The 23,145-nt window shown below is 35.9% G+C and overlaps 1 protein-coding gene across 1 annotated transcript in view; it reads right to left on the minus strand.

Moving 5' to 3' along the window:
• The window catches only part of LOC145665828 (uncharacterized), a 90,983-nt gene extending 68,192 nt beyond the window's left edge, over window positions 1-22,791 (minus strand). The window contains exon 1 of the mRNA XM_081732945.1: window positions 22,105-22,791. Within this exon, the coding sequence (XP_081589071.1) occupies window positions 22,105-22,777 (673 nt within the window). The 5' untranslated portion in view covers window positions 22,778-22,791. The remainder of the gene's footprint in view (window positions 1-22,104) is intronic.
• Between the last annotated feature and the right edge of the window lie 354 nt (window positions 22,792-23,145).

Raw genomic sequence — 23,145 nt, forward strand, 5'->3', positions numbered from 1 at the left:
TACACCATAAACCATTAAAGTAACACAGATATGATAAATATTGAGGATGTCGGGAGAAAACAAGAAATATCATAAAATGGGCTTATTGAAAAAATTGAGTTTTAATTCCTACTGTTTAAACGGATCACCAAATATGTAATATTGTTAACTGTGGTAATTTATTAGTTGGAGGAGGCAACCAGACTTCATGTACGTCCTATTTCCGCTCCTGTAACTAAAACTGCTGAGAAAAAAGTTAAAAGGAATAGTGTAATTTAGGCTCCGCATAAAAAAATGCGACAGCTAACCCGTGCAGTTAGTCCACCCAACACCTTCTTATATACCTTCTTATACACCTTCTTAAAACATAATCGTGTCAGATAAAGAGATCCCCTCTCTCTCTCCTTCTTTCTTCTTTCCATACAAAAATTAGCTAACAACATGAGCGCAATTCTGATTTCAAACTACACATGTATTAGTTTCGATAAAATGAAATAACAAAACCGAGACGAAACAACATAAATAAGTTGATGTAGGGAGAAACTGAAACACATACATTGAAAAATTGAAACCAATGGATGTCTATTACGCAGAAATTCAAAAATGAGGCAGAGAGAGAGAGAGAGAGAGAGAGAGAGAGAAAGAAGAGAGAAGAAGAAGAAGAAAAAGACAAGGGAAAACAGATAAAACTGTGGAATTCAAACGTAGTAAGAAAAGAACCTAACATTATAAAGTTCCGTTTCCAGAAATACAACAGTAATATAGAAATAGCGTTTGTTTTCACATATTTTTTAGAACTATTCGAATATATAGAGGATGCTTTAAACATTCATTATGTCACTTTCATAATGGATAGCATACTCAATTTTCAGTAGAATTGTAGATCTCCGAGACACATCTAGAATAATGTCAAAAGCTTGTCATACATGCTTTGTTTCCGTGTGGTTCGATTGCAAAATTCGGTAGTGTTTAATGGACGTTGTGATCCAAAATACATTCTAATATCCAGTAGATAGCGTTAGTCATATCCTCCATTTCAGACGACTAGTTTTTTCCAAAGATTTATCTGTTCCGAACATTCAGCATTGATTTAATCTCTTCCAGATATAACGTAATTTGCAAGATATCATGAACACGCTAAGAGCTGAAACGGATCATCGTGTCAGTCGGATGATGTAGACCACCACTGGGTCGAGGATTCAAATCCGTAGCGACCCGGTAATTCGACCGAGATTCGGTATCCCAGAGGATAAAAAAAAGAGATTTTACTTATTCCCTTGCGTTTAAACAGTATTTCTGTCACAGATGACCAGGACTGGAGATATTATCCCCAGAGCACGAGAAACACGACGCCCAAGTTCCCAGTTAATTAGATTCTCCAGACCAGGTATATCGAGCTCTTGTTCCGTTTTAACTTTGGAACATGAAGTGCGTGTGTGTGTGAAAAAGAGAGAGGAGGAGAAGTGAAAGATTCAAAGACAGGATAATGAAACGTCAAGTAAGAGAGAGGGGGACGAATATAAATATGAAACATACTTATCATTGCAGTGTATGATGTACAACGCACACACTGTTTACTCGAATTATCGCCAGTGATGCTTTGTAAGTTCTCCATTAGAAGATGAATCTCTGTTTGCAGCCAGTATTTTATGCTAATAACTTATACTACCTGATGGGGAATAGAACTAAGATTTTCCATTTGGAAATCTAGCACGCTACCACTACACCACCGATTGCTTTAGCCAAAGTTTGTTTAACAAATTTTGTAGTGTTTCTTTCTGAGAACGATAACATGAAATGTGTATACTGTAGATCAATGATATCTTTGGAATATTCTGCTAATTCCCTTGCCCTTTCTCAACTATCACTCTTAAATCGTCTCTATTATGGTACAGGTGTTTGCTTCCACATTCTTACGTATTGCTTGTTTAGTATGATATGTCGATTCTTCACAATGACTGGCGTGAACAGGATTTGAACCTATGTTAGATAGCTGTATTATTCATAAGGCCATTACGTTACCATTAGTTGACACTGTATGGAATGGAAATTAACATCGAAAAGTCGAAAGTCATGAGAATATCCCGTGGAAGCTTGCCTTTACGGATCAGAGTAGAAGAAAGAGAACTTGAAGAGGTCGATAATTTCAAGTATCTGGGGAGTATTCTGACGAGAGACGCTTACTGCACTAAAGAGATCAGGGCAAGAATTGCCATAGCTAAAGAAGCATTCAACAAGGAAAGACCACTCTTAACTAGCAGACTCAATATTGGACTTAAGAAGTTGGTCAAGTGCTATATATGGAGCATTGGACTGTATGGTTCAGACTTTGACATTACTGAAGTTAGAGAAGAAATATTTGGAGAGCTTCGAAATGTGATCTTGGAGGAAGATTGGGAAGATAAAATGGACTGAGAGAGCAACAAACGAAGATGTTTTAAAACGGATAGGAAAGAAGAGGACACTTCTAGCCACCATCCTTCGTAGAAAGGCCAATTGGATTAGACACATCTTGAGAAGAAATTGTCTTCTTCACATCGTTATAGAAGGAAAGATGGAATGTAATCGAGGAATAATAAGAAGAAGAACACAGCTGATCGATGATTTGAAAAATAGGAGAAAATATTGGGAATTAAAACAGAAAGCTGAGGATCGACAAACGTGGAAGAAAAATTTCCAGGCCCAAATCTAAAATTGAAAAAAAAAATCCTTCATTAGTCCGAGGACCTGCCGAAATACAGAATACCTAATAATAATAATAATTACGTTACTCCTACACTATCATGCCACCTGAAATTACAAGCCAAATATTTCGTACTTTAGCCTTGATCTTTGTAACGAACCGTCTTCTTCGTGTAAGGTTATTTGCACCAAAGTGCACAACGAAATTCATTTATTCGACAGCCTAGAGAGAAATTAGTGCCCACTAATAAAGAAAAAAACATACAATCCAGGTAAAGATAGAGAAACAAAACACATTTTGCAGTAATTTCGTCGTGCAAGTTCAAAAGTACGCAAATAATAATAATAATAATAATAATAATAATAATAATAATAATAATAATAATAATAATAATAATAATAACCTATATTATAAAAGTGAATGTAACTATGTTTGTGGATCCTAATCTCTTGAACCACCAGACCGATCTCTATCAAACTTTCAACATAGATAAGGTTCGGATCTGGGACGACTTTTATCATTTATGTTTCACTGTGCAATGTAGGGACCGGAGAGAGGGAGATATATGTAAAAAATGAAAATGAAAGTGACTGTCTTTGTGAATTCATCACTCTTGAACCACCCTACTGATCTCGATTAAATTTTCAACATAGATGAGGTTCGGTGCTAAGATGGTATTTATCTATTTTCTTTGACGATATAAGTTCGGGTTGAGGAGAGGGAGTAGTTAAAAAGAATAAATAAAACTTGATAACTCGTGAAACAAAGGATCAATCTCGATCAAATTTTTAACATAGGTGAGGTTCGGACCTGAGATGATTTTTATCATTTCACATTCACGGGAGAACTTCGGGAGGGTAATGGAATAGGGAGATATCCGAGGGTCATCCGGAAAGTGGTACCCGTTTGTGCAATAAAGACACAGTAGTACATATTAACAAATATACACATTTTTATTGGAAGGAGCATACTTTACACTACTTCTTCACATAATCACCAAGCAAATTGAGGCATTTGTCATACCGTGTGACGAGTTTTTGTATTCCAGCGTCATAGTCCTCCTTCGCCAGCGTATTGAGATACGTAGTCACGCCTCATTTAAGTTCTTCATCGCTGTCAAATCTTTTTCCCGCCAGAAAGTCGAGACACATTAGGAAAATGTTCACAGAGTTCATCAATTGTGACGCGCCGATCGTTTCTCACGCATTCGTCTACTGACCTCAGCAGTTCGTCTGTAATGACAGATGGTCTCCCTGAACGCTCCTCGTCGTGTGTACTCCCCCTCCCCAGGTTGAAGTTGCGACACCAGCGCCGAACATACGACTCGTCCATCACATTGTCTCCATACACCTCCTTTAATTGGCGATGAATTTCACATGGTCGAACGTTTCGTGCATTAAGAAATTCAATCACGGCCTTTACTTCACAACTGGCGGGGTTCACAATTCGTTTAAACATTGTACACGAGCACAAACACAACACAGGGACTGCTAGCGTCACGCAACCTCGCACAGAGCAGGCAGACAAGCCACTGACGCGGTCTGACCTTGCCCAGCTGCACCCGAGTAGTCAGCGCTTCATGCGGCGCAAACGGGTACCACTTTCCGGATGGCCCTCGTATATATAAAAAGAAATAAAACTTAATGACTCTTGAACCACCAAACCAATCTCGATCAAATTTTCAACCTACATGAAGTTCGAACGTGATATGGTTTCTGTCATATCACTTTTAAGGTGTAACTTCAGAGATGGGAAGGGAAGCGACATTTAACAAAGAACGAAAAATGACCTGTATTAGTGGCGAATCCATAATTTTAGGAGTCACTGAGATTAACAGTGACACATCTGATGCTGTTTACATCCAAATTCAGCCCGAAACTTGGAGGAAGGGGAGACATAAAAAATGATCGAAATAACCAATATCTGTGTCTAATTCATAGTTTTCCGGCTCGCTGCGATAAACAATGACACTGCAGATGCCGTGCCCCACAACATAGGGTGGGGAGAGGATAGATAAAACTAATCGAAAATGACCGATATCAAAGGGCGCTTTAGTAATACTAAAAAGTGACTCAGTGACAGAACATATTACTATTTTCTCTCAATTTAACCCAACGAAGCGAGTAATTAATAATAATAATAATAATAAATTAATAATAATAATAATAATAATAATAATAATAATAATAATAATAATAATAATAATTGAATATACTGTGAATGAGAACATTTATTATTATTATTATTATTATTATTATTATTATTATTATTATTATTATTATTATTATTATTATTATTCACCTACTTTCGAACTCGCACGGCGAAATTATTGCAAAATATGTTTCATTTCTCTAATTTTTCCTGGATTGTATGTTTTTCCTTTATTAGTGGGCATTAATTTCTCACTAGGCCGTCGAATAAATTAATTTCACTGTGCACTTTGGTTCGTTCGAAAGATCAGAGCTAAAGTAAGAAATATTTTGCTTGTAATTTCAGGTAGCCCGATCGTGAAGGGGTAACGTAATGGCCTTATGAATAATACAGCTATCTAACATATTTTCAAATCCCGTTCACGCCAAAGTTAATTTTTTTTTACAAAGTGATTGTGAACAATCGACTTATCATACTGGACAAGCCATACATAAGAATGTGGAAGCAAGCACCTGCATCATGATAGATACGATTTCCGAATGTTGGTTGGGAAAGGGCAAGGGAATTACCAGGACATTCCAAAGACATCATTAATCTGCAGTACACACTTTTTGTGTTATCGTTCTCAGAAAGAAACACTACAAAATTTGTTAAACAAACTTTGGCTAAAGCAAATGGTGGTGTAGTGGTAGCGTGCTGGACTTCCAAATGGAAAATCGTGGTTCTATTCCCCATCAGGTAGTATGAGTTTTTAGCATAAAATACTTGCTGTAAACAGAGATTCATCTTCTGATGAAGAACTTACAAAGCATCACTGGCGATAATTCGAGTAAACAGTGTGTGCGTTGTACATCATACACTGCAATGATAAGTATGTTTCATATTTATATTCGTCCCCCTCTCTCTTACTTGACGTTTCTTTATCCTGTCTTTGAATCTTTCACTTCTCCTCCTCTCTCTTTTTCACACACACACGCACTTCATGTTCCAAAGTTAAAACGGAACAAGAGCTCGATATACCTGGTCTGGAGAATCTAATTAACTGGGAACTTGGGCGTCGTGTTTCTCGTGCTCTGGGGATAACATCTCCAGTCCTGGTCATCTGTGACAGAAATACTGTTTAAACGCAAGGGAATAAATAAAATCTCTTTTTTTATCCTCTGGGATACCGAGTCTCAGTCGAATTACTGGGTCACTACGGATTTGAATCCTCGACCCAGTGGTGGTCTACATCATCCGACTGACACGATGATCCGTTTCAGCTCTTAGCGTGTTCATTATATCCGTGCAAATTACGTTATATCTGGAAGAGATGAAATCAATGCTGGATGTTTGGAACAGATAAATCTTCGGAAAAGACTAGAAAATGGTAACTCCTTTGGTTATTTGAAAACAGAATTTTATTTATACTAGCTCGACCCAAAATTTGTTCCCATCCTATAATTCAATGTGTTTTGTTTACGATGAAATTTGAAACATGGTACATCTATGAGGAACATAAACTTTCTCTTTCGAACATTTGTAACTTTTCATTACGATACACTTTAGACTTTTAATATAGGGTATTTCTGTAGAAATTTAGCAGTAAAATAGCACTCTTCAATTCTCTCTTCCTTTCTTTGTTTTTCTTTTCGATTCGTTTTTTTTTTGTTGTTGTTGTTGTTGTTGTTGTTTTTTGTTCAGTTTGCATTAGTAGTCTGAAATGGAGGATATGACTCGGTTTTATTATTGCATTTTATCGAAACTAATACATGTGTAGTTTGAAATCAGAATTGCGCTCATGTTGTTAGCTAATTTTAGTTAGCCAATTCTTTGGAGAGAAGAAAGAAGGACGGAGAGGGGGGTCTCTTTACCTGACACGATTATGTTATAAGAAGGTATAAAAAGGTATTGGGTGGCCTAACTGCACGGCGTTTAGCTGTCGTAATTTTTTTGTTGCGGAGTGTACATTGCCAAATGTTCACCAGATTCCTTTTTCTCTCCCAAATGTATTTATGAGAAAAGAAGAGGAGTAGACCTACTAGATTTGGAGGTGAACTTATTGGAACACTAAAATATTGCAAAAGGTACTTGATCTAGTACGAAAGTACTATCTGTGGTCATACTTAACACGAAAGCTGCTTCGCGCCGTTCGACCGGGTTTCCACGATATTCGCGCGAATTCAACTAGTTCCTTGTCCCTATCACATGACTATCGAAACTTAAGTGTAGATATTAATAGAGATGGATGTAATAATTGTTAGACTCTCAAACTATGCTAAGCACATGAGTCGAAACTCTTATAGAGCGGCTTGGTGCTTCGTTTTGTCGACAAATATTAGAACAAAAACGGTAAAAGATGTCATGCGTTCTTTTTGTTTTCAGTCGATATTTCAAGTTTGAGTATTGTATTTTCATAGTTTCGAAGTCTGCCGTACTTCAGACTACGAAATGAAGTTTACTTGGTATATCCTTTATATTGTGATCCTAGAGATTGTGATCAAGGGTGTACACTAGATGTCCTACCATATACTAATTCCAGAATAGGAAATGAATGAACATAATCCAATTATAGATTTTTCGCTGAATATTCAATTAAGTGCAAATCATTTGGTTTTCCTCAAGCTATGAACTTAATGAGTATGGAGGAAACTTTGGATACTGGCCATACCAATGTTATTTGTCCTCTATATTCATGTAATATACTTCAAGTAGTGATAACAAACTGTCAATTATTCTGCAAATAATTATATTATATTGTTTATTGGTTACTGGTGAATGGTGAAATAGTCAGTGTTGCCACACTTGGCTTAATTGTATAATAATTAGCACTGTTTCTTATTCATCGATGGTACTATTTTCAGCTTTTCTTGTGACAAAGGTGGTGTAAAATTCTACCCGATCCACCACTGATTTAACAAACACTTCTCCATTTTCAAAAGTGTCAGTAATACTTTACTTACAACTATCGTCACTTTCCCCTACTGTGTGTTGGACTCTTAAAAAATGCTGTTGAATGCTTAAAAAATGCTTTAAAAGTTCATTCTGTGACGTTGCACCGCATAACGCTGCGAACTTTGAGTGGAAAATTCGTAATTCGAACTATACCGGGAAACAAATGACGCTAGATGGTCGAAGGAGACGAGAAAGAAGTAGTGTGGTCGAAATTTTAGCTTGATTTTTTTTCTCTAAAAACAGAATACCTTACAATACATACTGAAGATGATAACTGTTTTACCTTTTAATTTGCAGCCTCTATTATTCTTTCTACGTGCGAAAAAAGTTTCATCTATTTCCACTGTTGTTCGGGGTCCTCCTATTTGGATATTTTTAAAAGGTAATTTTTGAAAAGATCACTTTCTGGATTTGGACTCTTGGAAAAGGGGGAGGGGGAGTGTTCTAGAACTTTACTTCTTTTAGTTTCGTGTTATAGAACCATGTATTACACTGGTATAAAATAATGAATTAATCCCTTTTTTGTTTCAATTTGGTACTATTTTTCAGCGCACTCCAGAGCTACTACTGTGGCAACATTGTAAACAATTATTGGGGAACTCTGAAAATGGTACTTCTGTGTCTAATGGGTAAACCAATTTTTCTGTGTTAATTAGTGTTATAGCCCATCCAGCTTCGAAAGCAAATGTGCCGACGTCGCTCCATCGTGATTTTTAAATGTCCCGATTTTAATCTTTATTTGAAGTTATTTTTAATGAAAATAACTTCAACACTATTCGAAGCTTTGAAAAGAAGAGGTAACCTCATAGCTAGAGACCAGATGTTTAGGCCCTGAAAGCATAGAAACTAGGCACTTATAATTCCCAAAATAGACAGTACAATAGTCACGTATTTAAAAATATACAGTAAAATCTAACTCAAATTAATGAAGATAGCCATGCAATGACATTAGCGTCTTGGAAGTTTTACTGGGAGGGCCAGCATTAATATCTGTGTTCCCTAGAAAATATGATGTCGGGGGACCAAGAAAAATATGAATCTTCCCGGAATTTAAAAAAGTTAATAAGCATGTTAATTACTTGTAGGGGAATCAGTGTTTCACTGAAGAATAGCCCTGATTACGTTTATGCTTCATCTTAGGGAAATATAATTCAGATAATGGGACAGCAGCAGCACTAGTTTCATTAGTTAAGTTAAAGGGACAATATTTGATATAACATGAAGTCTCAAGAAATATATACAGGGCAATATTGTCAAGAAATATATTGTTGCGGTACCGCGGCAACAATTTTTATAGAGGTTAGGTGGTGAGTACTTCAAATTAAATCCCCGTAGCTGAACTCCCTCTATGAAAATTGTTGCGTGAGTACCTTAGGATTCTGAAACATGAATTTTTGGATAGGGCACATATTAGTTCCCAAGTGAAGTCTCGACCCGACTACAGTAGGTCGCATAGTTTTGGAGCTATGGACCTTTAAAGTTCATTTTTTATTTTAACTATAACTACGGCCTATAGCTCCGAAAGGAAGCATTTCTGACTCCAGGTTGGTCTATACTTTTTGTTTTATCTTGGTCTCAGGAATCACCTCCCAAATATTGTTGTTGTTGTTTCGAAACACCCTGTATATTATTTCTGGGGTCTCTAGTAGTAGATGTCAGTGTTAGATTTACGTATAAACTAAACAAACTATAGTTTAGGGCCGCACTCTCTTGAGGTCCCGCAAAATTAGACGAAAAATTGGATGTACATTTCCCAAGTTTAAGAAAAACAATAAATAAAATAAAATCTACATATAACAACCCCCTTCAATATCACCACCTTGCCGCGGTGGACAGGGAGGATTGAGTGCTCTAATGATCCCAATTGATATGCCGGAAATAACTTTCCTATCAGAGGGCTTCCCATGCCAGACAGGTCATTAGGGTAAGAGCCAGACGAAGTGAAATATTATGGTAGTTGGCCACCATTACGACACAGGCTGAAGATGATTGACATCGGCAAGGCTCAGATGTGAACAAAAACAGGCAGGATGTCTTCTATGGTTGTTTCACTGCGAGGTGGAAGGACTTGGTACACCACCATCTTTACTCAGTCCTTAGAAAACACCATGGAAAGAAAAATAAGAAAATGTAATATAAAAGTAACCAAGAAAGTTCTGTCGCTTTTTGTGGAGACCTATGTTCAATTGGCCCTCACACCATAAGTTGAATGCAAATGGAGATAGGCGAAGGTCATTTGTTGGTGTGGTCAGTATATTCAACACACAACCTGGTTGTGGCAGTTCAATTACACCGTGAACTTGCGTAAGGACAGAGTGAACATGAGACATCTACAGACCGTCATAAGGACATCTACGCTGTACGAGCTCAAACGCAACGGGGAGGAAGATATGCTAGGCCTTTGTTAAGGGTATCGCAGACAGTGCAGCGGCGGTTTAACATGTTCAAGAACGGTGACGAAACATTCAAGGACGAACCGCGTGCCGGAAGACCAACACATGTACAAAATAAAGATCTTCATGCAGCCATTGAGGTGAACAGTGGCCAGACATCTGAGAAACTGGGACTACAATTCAGTGTGAGTGGAGAAACCATTCGGCAGCACTTCCATCAACTTGGGAAGCACTACAAGTTGAATCGTCGGGCCCCACATGACGACAGCTGGCTAGAGTAGTGCTCGAAAAAGACGTACTCCTGGGAGCATTATTCTCCCGAGCGGGTCGTCTGGATAGCAGCAGAAATATTGGAAATAATGGAAAAAATAGACACTTCAAAGTAACAAACAAAGAAGAGGAATACAGAAGGTGCAGAAATTATTTCAAGAGAGAAATAAAGAAGGCCAGAGAAAACTGGAAAAAGAACTAGTGCAAGGAAATTGAGGAAAATATAGTCAAAGGCAATACAGAAACGGCAGATAGAAAGGTTAGAAAACAGTTCGGTGAGAAAAAGAAACGCACAGGCATTATCATGTACAAGGATGGGACAACGGTGATGGAAGAGAAGCAGATAACAAGAATATGGAAAGAATGCATTGAAGAACTCTACAAAGGAGACAGCGTGAACGAAGAAGAGATAGAAAAGAAAGAAGACGTCGATGAAAATGAATTAGGACCATCAATTTTACAGTGCGAATTCGACAGTGCTTTGGAGAAAATGCAACATGGGAAAGCCCCAGGAATAGGCCAAATACCAACGGAAGTGATTAAGAACTTCGGAATAGCAACAAAGTAGAAACTATTTAATCTTATTAATTAAATGTATACCCCGGCAAAAATACCAAGAGACTTCGAGAAAAGCATATTGACTCACGGAAGAGAAAAGGCGCACGGAAAGGTGAAGAACACAGAACGTTAAGTTTGCTTTCCTACGCACCAAAAATACTGACCAAAATCGTCGCATAACGATTGGAAGGGAAACTCGAAGAACGATTTAGGAGAAAAAGGGGGAACAAAGGAAGCAGTACTAAGTCTACAGTTGATCATCGAACAGCACATCCGAATGAACAAACTAATTCTGATAGCATTTGTAGATATTTTAAAAAAAAACTTTTGACAACGTAGATTTGAATATCATGTTCAGATCGTCAAAGAATATGAAAGTGGATTACAGAGATAGAAGAATAATATACCAACTTTACAGGAACCAGACGTCTGTTATAGGAAGAGATCAGAAGGAAGCACGAATAAGTCTAGGAGGACTCAAGGATGTGGACTTTCACCTCTCCTGTTCAACGTCTATATAGAAGAGGCTATGAAAGAATTCTTTGATTAAAACGAGAAAGGCGTAAAAGTAAATGTCCAGGTTTTCAGCACAATAAGGTTCGCTCATGACATAGCGCTGATAATGAAGAACGAAAGGGACATGCAGGAAGCACTTTCAAACTTGAACGACCAACTGGGAACAACATGCAAGTGAAGAATAAAAAAAGAAGAAAACTAAACTGATAAAGTGAACAAAAACAGGACAGGAAGGGCAAAGTATGGCTAGAGGGAGAGAAAATTGAAGATGTTAAGACGTTTCCCTATTTAGGAAGTGTAATATCATTGGATGAAAGAAGTGAAAAATTCGTAAGTTCCAGAGTACCGAAGGCTAAACTAGCATTCAATTGGAAAAGACGATTGTTAACATCAAGAAATGTGTCGTTGGACGTTCTGAAACGATTTATTGACTCTAGTATGGAGCGTGGTGCTTTACGGATCAGAAACGTGGACATTGAGGAAAGCAGAAATATTCATGCTGGAAGCATTTGAAACGTGGTGTTAGAGCAGAACGCACCGGAAGGAAAAGGAATGAAGACGTACCAAAGAAAGCCAATGAAGGGCGACCGATCATGAAGATAATAGGAAAAAGAAGAAACAGCATGCTTGGCTATATTATTCGGCATTCTGATTAGATCACCGTGTTGATTGAGATAAAGGAAGAAGGAAAACCAAGAAAAGAAAGACCAAGAATAGAATATCTAGATGCAGTTACGAAGAAGCGACCTTATCAAAGTACGAAACATCTTTCCCAAGTGAGAGAAACGTTTTAAAAATTTCCATGTTGCCCACCAACCTATGGTTAAGGTGAGAAAAAAGACATATAACAAGAATGCTTCTTGTTGTATAGTCTCCTATGATATAAGTAATAGTGTTCCTTCTGCTAGCCTGCTTCCTAAAATATCACTATTTTCTTCATATCTGTATATAGGATGTCTACGTTCATCTGGACACATAAAGGGCCCTTTAAGGTCCCACCAAACCTAAATCCGGCTCTAGTAGACATTTTACTGAAGTGGACAGAGATCATGTTTTCGTGACATTTGAATTTATGTGCATGATGAATCTAGATTTTCCATGAATCACATTCATGCTCGTATCGTATCACACGGAATCACGAAATTTTATCCTAAAGTTGGCCCCGCTCCCTCGAACGCCAAAGAACTTCAATGTCTCTCACAAGTTATAGCACTGAATTACATTAAAACATCAATAAAATGGTGAATAGTATTCATGTAATGTAGAAACAACATACCTCCTTATTATTAAATACACATCTCATTGAAGTAAGGTGACTTCAGCACTAATAAACCTAGTAGCAATATACACTAACTGGAGGAGATTGGTTTTGTTTTTGGTGAAGCAAACTCCTTAAAAAGCTAATTTTTTTCCAAGGCTAGACTTAAACATATAAATTTTACCTTAAATCAAATCAAGTATACTTTAAAATAAACAAATGCTTAAAAACAGAAAACGTTTAAGTATTTGGATTTGTAAAATAAAGAGTCATCTAGTTTCGCATTTTTGTATTCCACGCCAGATTAATATTTTGCAACCTGAGCACCATACTAGCCCGCAAATCTCAACAAAACTGCGGGTGGTCCTAATCCTAATCCTAATCCTAATCCTAGTCCTTATCCTAATAGGAATACATGGGGAACCGATGTTCGATTGTCCATATCTTGGGATCAGTTGAATGGACTTTAACTTTTGATTCTCTACATGATGGCCGAAATTGATGATGATAAATGAAGTAGTACTTGAGATTTCGTGTCTCCTGGACAGTCTCACAAAAGAGTAAATATATGAAGGGGTTTTTGGTAAACCAAATTCAGTATTCTTCCTTTTTTTCAATTTGGCTTTGACTTAATTTTGTTAAATGTTAGATAGAAATGTTTTCTTATTCTCGCTCAAACTTATCTGAATCAGCAAAAAATATTGTTGTTTAGAAATAAACGATGTTTCTCTAGTATGTTAAGAAATAGTTATGAATTTAGATCAGCTGTAATTTTTTGAAACTTTAAGTCCAACTAACGAGTTACTATTACGATTTGGTGAATTCAATTGATGAATATGATTGCTAGCACAGAATTCAGCACCAGAAACAGAGAAAAAGAGGGTGTTTAGTGGCAGACCGTATACTGGGTGGGAAATAAATGGGGGCAAAGTAGAACATGTCTAGAAATGCAATGTTAATTTTGAAACAAGTAGAGGGATTGAGGTCAAATGTTGGATGTGAGGAATGCATGTAGAGCTCCACTAAATAGGCATAATGTATATCATGGGGGACATCTAGAAAACAGCCATGTTGGATTTAGCGCAAGAAGAATATACGGGAAAGGAGTCATCTGACATATGGCTCTTGACACATACTGTCTATTGAAATCAATAGTGGCCAATACAAATTAAGACCTCTGTAACAGGTGTTCCATGCTATGGCAATGTAGCAATACTGTCAGGGGCGGACCAAGGGCTGGGCAACCCTCGCAACTGCCTGGGGCGCCAAAGCCAGAAGGGCGCCAAAATGAGCCTCAAAAAGTAAATTTTATGACGTGTTTTCTACTGACTTTTTTGGTTCTTGAAAAGTAGCATCAAGTACAACATCTTTTTGCTATTCCACCATAGAAGAAGAGAGTTTCACAATACTAGGGGGACTGTACCGACAAATGGAGACATGTCATGTAGAAGAAATAGTGGAGTAGGAGATGGTATTGTCTATAGTGGGCCATGTTCTTTGTAAACTTTTCCCAGGTAATGTAAACTTTTCCATTTTGAAGCAACGCGAACCGATAGAGGGTTTGAAGAGATATTAGTGGATGCAAGAGAAATTGCAGAGACTCTCGAAACCGACCCCCTATTTCCAAATGAATTACAATTACGACCACGGAAACCCAAACATAAGTTTTAAAATGAGGTCCCTAAAGCGCGCATTGCGGGTACCAAAATTTCTTTCAAAAGTAGTTTTTATTTTCATATTTTGGGTCAAACCATAAGTTGACTAGAATAACTGTCGTTTCAACTAAGCCACCATCAAGACCTATTTGGGTTTCTATACAAGATCAAAAATGAAGACAAGGATTCCTTGATGAAGAACTGTGCTGACCTTCAAGTGGCTTTAACAGATGAAGAGCATTGTGATATTGATGGTTTATAACTTCAACAGATACTATTGATTTTACTCTCTCTGCTAACAGATGAAAAAAGGCTAAAAGCCCCATTGAACAATTAAAATACTTGATGAGTTAGCAGCCGACTGAAAATTTCCTTAATGTGCACTCAGAATTGCCCTCACTCTTCCTGTCAGCGTGGCTTCAGGCGAAAGGAGCTTCTCAAAATTAAAATTAATTTAAAAATATTTGAGATCTGCCATGTGCCAGAAGCGCCTCGTGGGACTCTTCATGATGTCGATTGAGTTCGACATTCTCCAAGACATTGACAGTATATCATTGTCAGAGATTTTGCAGACAAAAGAGATCGGAAGTTTATGTTGTAATTGTTGTGAGGTGCTCAAAACAAAAGTATTTAAAATTGTTAATTTGTTGTTAATTTTCAGTAATAGTGGAATTTAAATTTTTATTTAGTTTTCCTTAAGTTTTGTTATGCTATTAATTATCACGCCTGAGACCAAAGGTTGCAAAATTAAGAAAACTATTTGTGTAAATTATTATAGATTTTAAGGTACTGTATTTAAGGGAAAAAAAACATATAAACGCTTTCTCATAAAGTTCCCTAAATTGACTTTGATGTGGTTTCACATTGACATATGAAACTTACGAAAGTTAGAGGATTTCTAATAGATCGTAAAACCTGTTATTAAGCTTTAGTCTTGTAAGTGTTCAGCTTTTGCACAAATTCATAATTTTATGAATACTATGGACTTCAACTACTAGGACCTACATAAAAGGGGTTGTTTATATTGCTGTGCGTAAAACACGTTGGACATATGTGAAATGTTTCTATAGGTATTTCACGTTATTATAATAGATTGTTACATAGTCGGATATATGGTGGAATGAATCCTGATTATATAACAAAACAATTTACAATATAGCAGTAATTATGTCACCGTTAGTAATATTCAATAAATGCTGTTCGATATTGTTTTTGTCTATACATATCGTTACATAAATAATAATAAAAAACACAATGTAATTGATATCATTTTTAAGTACTAAATATACCTTATCATGTATTTAAATTATTTTTTCTTTTTGAAAAATGGGTTTAAAATATTAAAATCACTGTAATAAAATGCAAAATATAGGCTAGGACTAGGGGGCGGCAAAAAGTCACTTTGCCCTGGTGAAAATTTTGTCTTGGTTCGCCCCTGTATACTGTCGTAAAGATGACGTGAATGAGGCCGCTTTCTAGCTAACAAACGTCCCGATTCACATAATATTCGTTCATATGCTGGTAAAAGTCCAAATATGACCAAGGACAACCTGATAGAGTTCATGACTGACGTTTCCTGGTCTTCTATAGAACAGATAAATCTCCTGCTCCTCGCTGATTCATGGAGAACCAATCAAGATGAAGAGTAGGTGTAGAAACCGTACAATGTTGAACTTACCCGACTCTTTATCCCTGATGGTTGCACGTCACTCACGCAACCGCTGGGTGTGTTCTTGTAATTGTAAACAATTGTAAATAATTGTAAACACCATAAGGAAAACGTTTATTAATAAAATAAATTACAACAGGGGGCAATTCAGCCCAAGTTGGTGACTCTTACAAGCCCAGTAAAATGAGTATAGTTGACGTCAGGAAGGACATCCGTACGTAAAAACTAAGCTAAAACCGCTATGATGAATCGGCTAAACAAAGCCTTGAAAAATATTAGGACGTATCCCATAGGAGACACGCAGCGGCTTCGCCCGACTTCTCTGAGAAATAGACAAGGGCTATCGAGTCGAGGACGGGCTTGGTTAAGGAGGTGTAAGTAAAGTGTACGAATATTAACCGAGTTACGAAATTTGCTTTTGGGGGGGGGATACGAATCCGATGGATCCCTCGTGTGGAAACACCCCTTGTGGAATGTGTTATTCCCTACACGCCTACCAGTGGCGTATTTACGATTTTGTTTCGGGAGGGGCTTTGCTAACTTTCGGGGGGGGGCTTTGCCTGAAAATATGAAAATTCTGCAAGATATTTCATATACTTTACTATAGTAAGATTTCGGGGGGGCTTAAGCCCGGAAGCCCCCCCCCCTAAATACGCCACTGACGCCTACTAATGTTACGCAAATTGGCACGTTTGGTTTAATGAGTTAACGTATCTGTCGTATTTTGCACTATTGAGCCTTTTTAAAAAAACAAGCTCAAACTGAAGATAAGTTAAAATGAAACGTGTTAAATTGAAATTCTTAGTTGACTCTAGCTCAATTATTATCTACTTGCGTGTGATCTCTCTTAAGTGTATTACATATATTACTGCGTCTTGATGTTGCTAGATGATATTCCTATCATCTTTAATATTGAAATTGTAAAAATTTGAAAGTGAAAACCAGTGCTAAAATCAAAAAAGAAAAAAAAATCTTTTTAATGCATGAGAGTAAATTATAGCCTTTCTTTTGCTGTAACTTATTTCATGCGAGCCTTCAGTGTAAATATTTGTTTTGCATAGGTACTAACCTTAAGCATGACAAAAGCTAAGCAGCTATTACGAACTTCATCCAGTGTAGCAAATTATATATTATGGAAGTTTCTTTTTTTATATAAAAAAAAAGATAAATAAAATGATATATTTAAACATGTCTGTTGCTTTCTCTATCCTCGGTTTTTTTAAATAAGGACAAATACTTTTTCTTTATATATATATATATATATATATATATATATATATATATATATAACATTTTCCACTATCATGCTAAATCTTGGAAAATATGACTTTGAATGGTATTTAAAACGAAAGGAAAAACAAAATAATTTCTCAGACTACTAACTGCCACTGATACACCAGTGATAAGAATTCATATTTAGCTTGAAGCGGAACAAACTTTTGTTCAAAACAGCAAAAATGTATGTATAATGTTTAAGGGAGGGACAATAACAGAAAGATGAGACATGCATAAATTGATAGACCATATTGATAGACTGATATATGGTATATAAATTGATAGATATATAAATTGATAGACTGAACAAAATGAGATAGGTATGTGTAATAGGCATTTTCTTATGCGTCTTTTTTAGAGAAAATGAGGGAAAAAATAGTATTTTTTTTTTTTTTAAACCTAAATGCTGTATGAGAATCATGTTAATGCTACTGTATGAGAATCATGCCACCACGCAGCAGCGTAAATCTGGCTTCAACATTGGTGCGGAAGGTAAGACCCATAATTTTTGTTTGTTTGTTTGTTTGTTTGTTTGTTTTTAAGCAATTTTGATACATCTCACTTCCTTTGTAGTAATCGGACACTAATCATCACATTTCTTTAAAAAAAAAAACATTTTAAATCGGATTATTCGGGGAGGGACTGTCCCCCCAGTTCCTAGATTTGAGAGGACATGTACCTCTCATCCCCCGGTATTTGCGCCATTGCCACCATGTAAGATAAAATTGATATTAAAGTATATCTAGGGATAAAAGTGAGGGAGAACACGGAGAGACAGAGTTACTCCATTTCCCAAAAATGTCTATGGTTACCCCCAGTTCCTAAAAAATTACAATGAGTAAAGACAAGCATGGGAGATTGCATGATGTCATGCGTCCCTCTACCTTTTCACATCCCCTTTTATCCCTGAGTATATTCCCATTAAATTCTTCAGTATGGTTAATGGTATGTAGAAAGCAGTGGTAGAGCGCTTACCTCTGGTACATGGAATCCCTAGTTCGATCCCCCCGGCCAAGTAGCTATAATTTTGTGGTGAACAACATTGTGCCCGCGGATTTTCTTGGGATATTTCTTTTCCTCCTATAATTTCATTCCACCAATTATTCTATTCACCAATCATTCGCCTCCATTTATCTTCCGTACCCCTTAGCCTAACGAGCATAATCGTGGGACGTTAAACTTAAAGATTTTTTTTAAAATTATATGTATCCTAAAATTATGACTAACTATTAACTATTAATTTCTGTTTAACTGAAATGCGTATTGTTTCAATATAACACATGTAGTATATATAAGGTTGACAGTTTACATCGAAGTGAATAAAATAACATGCGTATGGGTAAATTCTAATGCTTAGTTTTCGAGAAAAAAAAACAAATTTTTGTAGCTTATTTTCAATATTCTAACAACACTAGTAGATAGTAAAGTTTTTGCCAGAAGACTAAAAAATTAGACGGAAGAAAGTCAATGTTATGTTCTCCTTGACGAATATTGACATGAAAATGTTTAATCTTCACACTTCATTTTATAGGAAAAGTATTAAAAATTCATTTCATATTGGGGTATTTTTTTAAAAAAAAAAAAGAAAGAAAAGCAGGTATTTTCAGAAAATTGTCTGTTTCTGCTGCCAGAATAGTTGCATGTTAATGAAATGTGCCTTATCTTCACCGTTAAAATTGGCTTTTATAAATGTTGTCAACTAATTTTTAAATAAGATGGTTAGTTCAGCTGAAATTCAGGAAATACTTTAGGATTTTTTTTTTTTTTTTTTTTTTTTTGTTATTTTGGTCCCCGTTGCTAGAAAAGATTAATATTTCACCAACAACTTTGCAAAGTTTCGTAAACACCAAATGTATTATTCAGAAGAAAAAAAGAAAAGAAAAAAGAAAACAGTTTTGAAATCAATCCCAAATGTTAATGCAATAAAAGTTAAATGGTAAGTATTTTAAAGACATCGCTGTCTTACAGAAACGTACAGAATGCATTTGTAGTGTCTTCCTATTTGTTTATATCAAATCTTCATATATATACACGGTGTCAGCAAATACATCAGACTCAACCTCAAGAAGCTAATTAAAAGAAATCAATGTGGAAATTGTATTTATTTTTATCCTCTATCTCACAACATGTGACTTAGCAACTAGCAAGAAAAGATCACTCCTATGTAATGATATTGTGCAGTTTATTGGAAAAAAAAAAAGAAAAGGAAAAACGAATTTTTTTCATTTATTTACATCCTTCATTTGTAAGCCATGTTTACCAGTTGTGATCCTGTATCTAAATTTTTTTGTTTTAAGAATAACAGGACAGTTTCCAATTCCAAAATAGTTTTAGGTGAAGAAAAGGAAGCAAAACTAAAAACAGAAAGACAAACAGGTACTGTCCTACAAATGAAGGATGTAAAAGTGAGAGGAAGGGCCTATATAAGTGGTCAAAAAAATATTAACTCGGGCCTTTTTTAAAAAAAAAGTATAAGACAAATTCGCATTAATTATTCGCTAGGCTGCTCATAAAAATATTTTCAAGCTCTAAATTTAAAAGGAACAGGATGGCAAAATTAGTCCTTTTGTTGTAAATTTACCTTTTTTATTATAACATTAGACTAAAGTAAAAGCTGGTCAAGTGCTATGTATGGAACATAGGATTGTATGGTTTGGAGACTAGGGCATTATGGAAGTTAGAGAAGAATATTTAGAGAGCTTTGAAATGTGGTGTTGGGGAAAGATAGAAATAATAAAATGCATGGAAAAAGTAACAAACGAAGATGTTTTAAAAACCATTAGGAGAGAAGCGGACTCTCTTAACCAGTATCTTTCGATAAAAGGCCAACTGGATTGGACACATTTTGTGATGAAATTATCTTCCTTATGCCGCCATTCAGGTTAAGATGGAAGGAAAGTAAGGAGAGGAAGAAGAAGAACACCACATATCAATGATTTGAAGACTAGAAGAAAATATTGGTACTTAAAAGTGAAAACTGAAAATCGAGAAATGTGGAAAAAAACATTTCCAAATCCTAACCTAACTGAATGTGAAATCTATTACTCCCAGGACCCACCAACAGGCAGAATATTTAATAATAACATGAAGACAAAACCTGTTCAGCTGATGTAGGTATTGCTATTCAACTACGTAAAACGTGATACTACATTAGCGAATATTATTGCTTTAACTTTTGACTATCAACGGGATACATGTGTCCCATGCGAATAATTCAAACATCGTTGGGAATTTGTTTCTAGAAAATTCTTAAAAAAAAAAAAAAATGTTCTCCCATCGGGTCAGATGTGACTTGGAGACTGTGTTTAGTTTCCAAAACTGTGTACAGGTGTCAGGAATATCCCACATTAAAGGAGTCGTACATATAAAAGAATATTCACATTTTTTAAAAAAAAAAAAAAATGTAGTCAAAGGTTTCATGTTCTATTAGCACGGTGCACGGAAATTGTCTAAGAGGGTGTTTTATTGATAAAAATCATATTTTAGGTGTTATGTTTCCATTTGATATGTGGTTTCAAACGTCTAAAGGCCAAACTGTGTTTTCTGCGCAATACAGATTTATATTTATGTCTAAAAATTATTTAATAATTAGGGGCGGGACAAGAGGGAACATTCGAAAAGAAGAAATCTAATAGTGAGTATTCTACCGTATAACGTATATTTTGATTGTACCTTTACAATTATTATTTCAAATCCATTTTTATAATATTAAAACTTTCCGAAAAAAAAAAAACTAAAACTGTACAATGTAGTCAATCTATACGAGAATAATGTTACGTGAGTATTAATGGAACAACATTTCACAATCTTTTTTCAAGAACCTAACAGAAGTGCCTAATTCTTGTAAGATTTTAAATTTTAAACTTATCATGCTGGCGCCATGACAGGCAGCAACAAGACAGCCAAAATATCATTCTGAAACAGGACTTGTGAAATTCCTTTCCATTAAAGTTCGCGTGTAGATATATTTTATAGATTGACTATTCATGTATAGTTTTGAGACTTTTGTTATTAAAAACCCAAAGTGAAATAAGAACTGCAAGAATACAAAAGTAAAATATACCTATTATTAATATGATCACGAAATTGTTAACTGCCTGCTCTAAAGGGAAAAAGAGTTTTCGTTGGTTTATTCTTGTGACCTTCAGGAAGTGGAAACGTAGGAAGCGAGATTTGTTTTGCTTTATTTCGAGTTTGAAGTCCTTGTCCATTACTTAGGCTATATTAAATATGAGAAGTGGATCTATAGCTCAGAGAAGAACCCAAAACAGTTGAATTTCCACAGAGAATTGTACCCGAGTCTCCTGCTCCAAAAATCGTAGTATTTCTTTTGTTTATCCTTCTAAGTAATCCCCAGGCTCTTTAGACCATGAATTGCTTAGTTAGTAGTTAACGCACTGTCACTCAAGTGTTCATAACATTTAATTTTAATTTGCATTATTTTTTAGAATTGAACTAGTACGTACTGAACGTTATCCGAATGTAAGGTAAAACTAAGTGATTTAGTGACACTATTTACCGCCATATATGATAATCCCTGTCTTTCAAGTTGTGTAATGTATTAAGAGCCCACACTACAAAACTGCAATATATTGCTGAATATATTGCTTCACAGTACATTACTTTTCAAATATTTTATAATTTCAAATCCTAAAATTTTAGATTAAGTAGGATGATATATTTGGATAACTAGAAACTAGAACACTAGAAAATAGCTAGAAACTATACAATAGAGCAATAGAAATTTTTTAAAATAATATTACCTCCTCCTCCACCACCACCAATTCTTGTAGGTTGCTTTGCCAGCCGTGGTTCTTCATTAAGAACTAAATTAATATCCACATTTCCGTCTTTGCCACCTTTACTGCGAGTAATTTCTAGTTGCAATCCTGGGAAAATATAATTAAGTCCAATTTCAAGGCTATGCGTATTGAAAAGGCTTGTCAATTTATCAAAGAACGATGCATTTTCTCCTGGTTGCTCAATCACCAAATCCTCACTGTCCTCCCGTGAAGAATTTCCTTCGTGGTAGTTCACCAAGCTTGTATTATCAACATCCACTTCATTTTGTTCATCAATCTCAACGTTATTGTCATTGTCTTCACCGAAAAATCCAAAATACCGCCCTTCTCCATTCACAGAATCACTTGTTATATTATCATTTCGCACCAAGTACACATCATTGGGGAACGACAAGTAGTCCATCTTTTTCGCCCTATCGATAAAAGTGTTAGCCGTTTTGGAGATACAAGAAAATATATCCAATGTCTTACAATCATCCAAAAGATTGTACAACAACCGGAAGCCTGTGCCTAAGATGGTATCTGCCAATGTATCCAAAAGCCTTTGGGTTGCAATACCATGCTCGTTTGCTGGGAACGACAATACTCCAAAAATTACTAAAGATATGAAAAATCCCGTAGGGATTCTTCTCATGATAAAAACCAAATTTCAAACACTGTTGCAAAAGGAAATACACAATCTAAAGAACACAAGGATCTCCATCAAAAAGGGCAGAATTCGATGTGTCTTAACAGAACTGTTGCAAGAAGATAACTAACAACTATTTACCCCAAAAAATATATTTTTCTACATTGTGCCTCTGGTTTATTCTTGGACCGCAAACTATAGTGGGAGGAATATACCGTATATCTTTATCTCCAGTTACCTTAATTCTTACGCCGTCGTGAACACACACCACAAAGGTGATAGTGTTGATGTTACAGGTAATAAACAGTACAGCGGACGAAGGCAAAACCTAGCGTTTGTTCTTCCCAAGGCCACTATCTTTTCTTGGATTATTA

Source organism: Thermobia domestica, chromosome 12 (genome assembly GCF_964235325.1).
Source record: "Thermobia domestica chromosome 12, izTheDome1.hap1.1, whole genome shotgun sequence".
NCBI lineage: Eukaryota > Metazoa > Arthropoda > Insecta > Zygentoma > Lepismatidae > Thermobia > Thermobia domestica.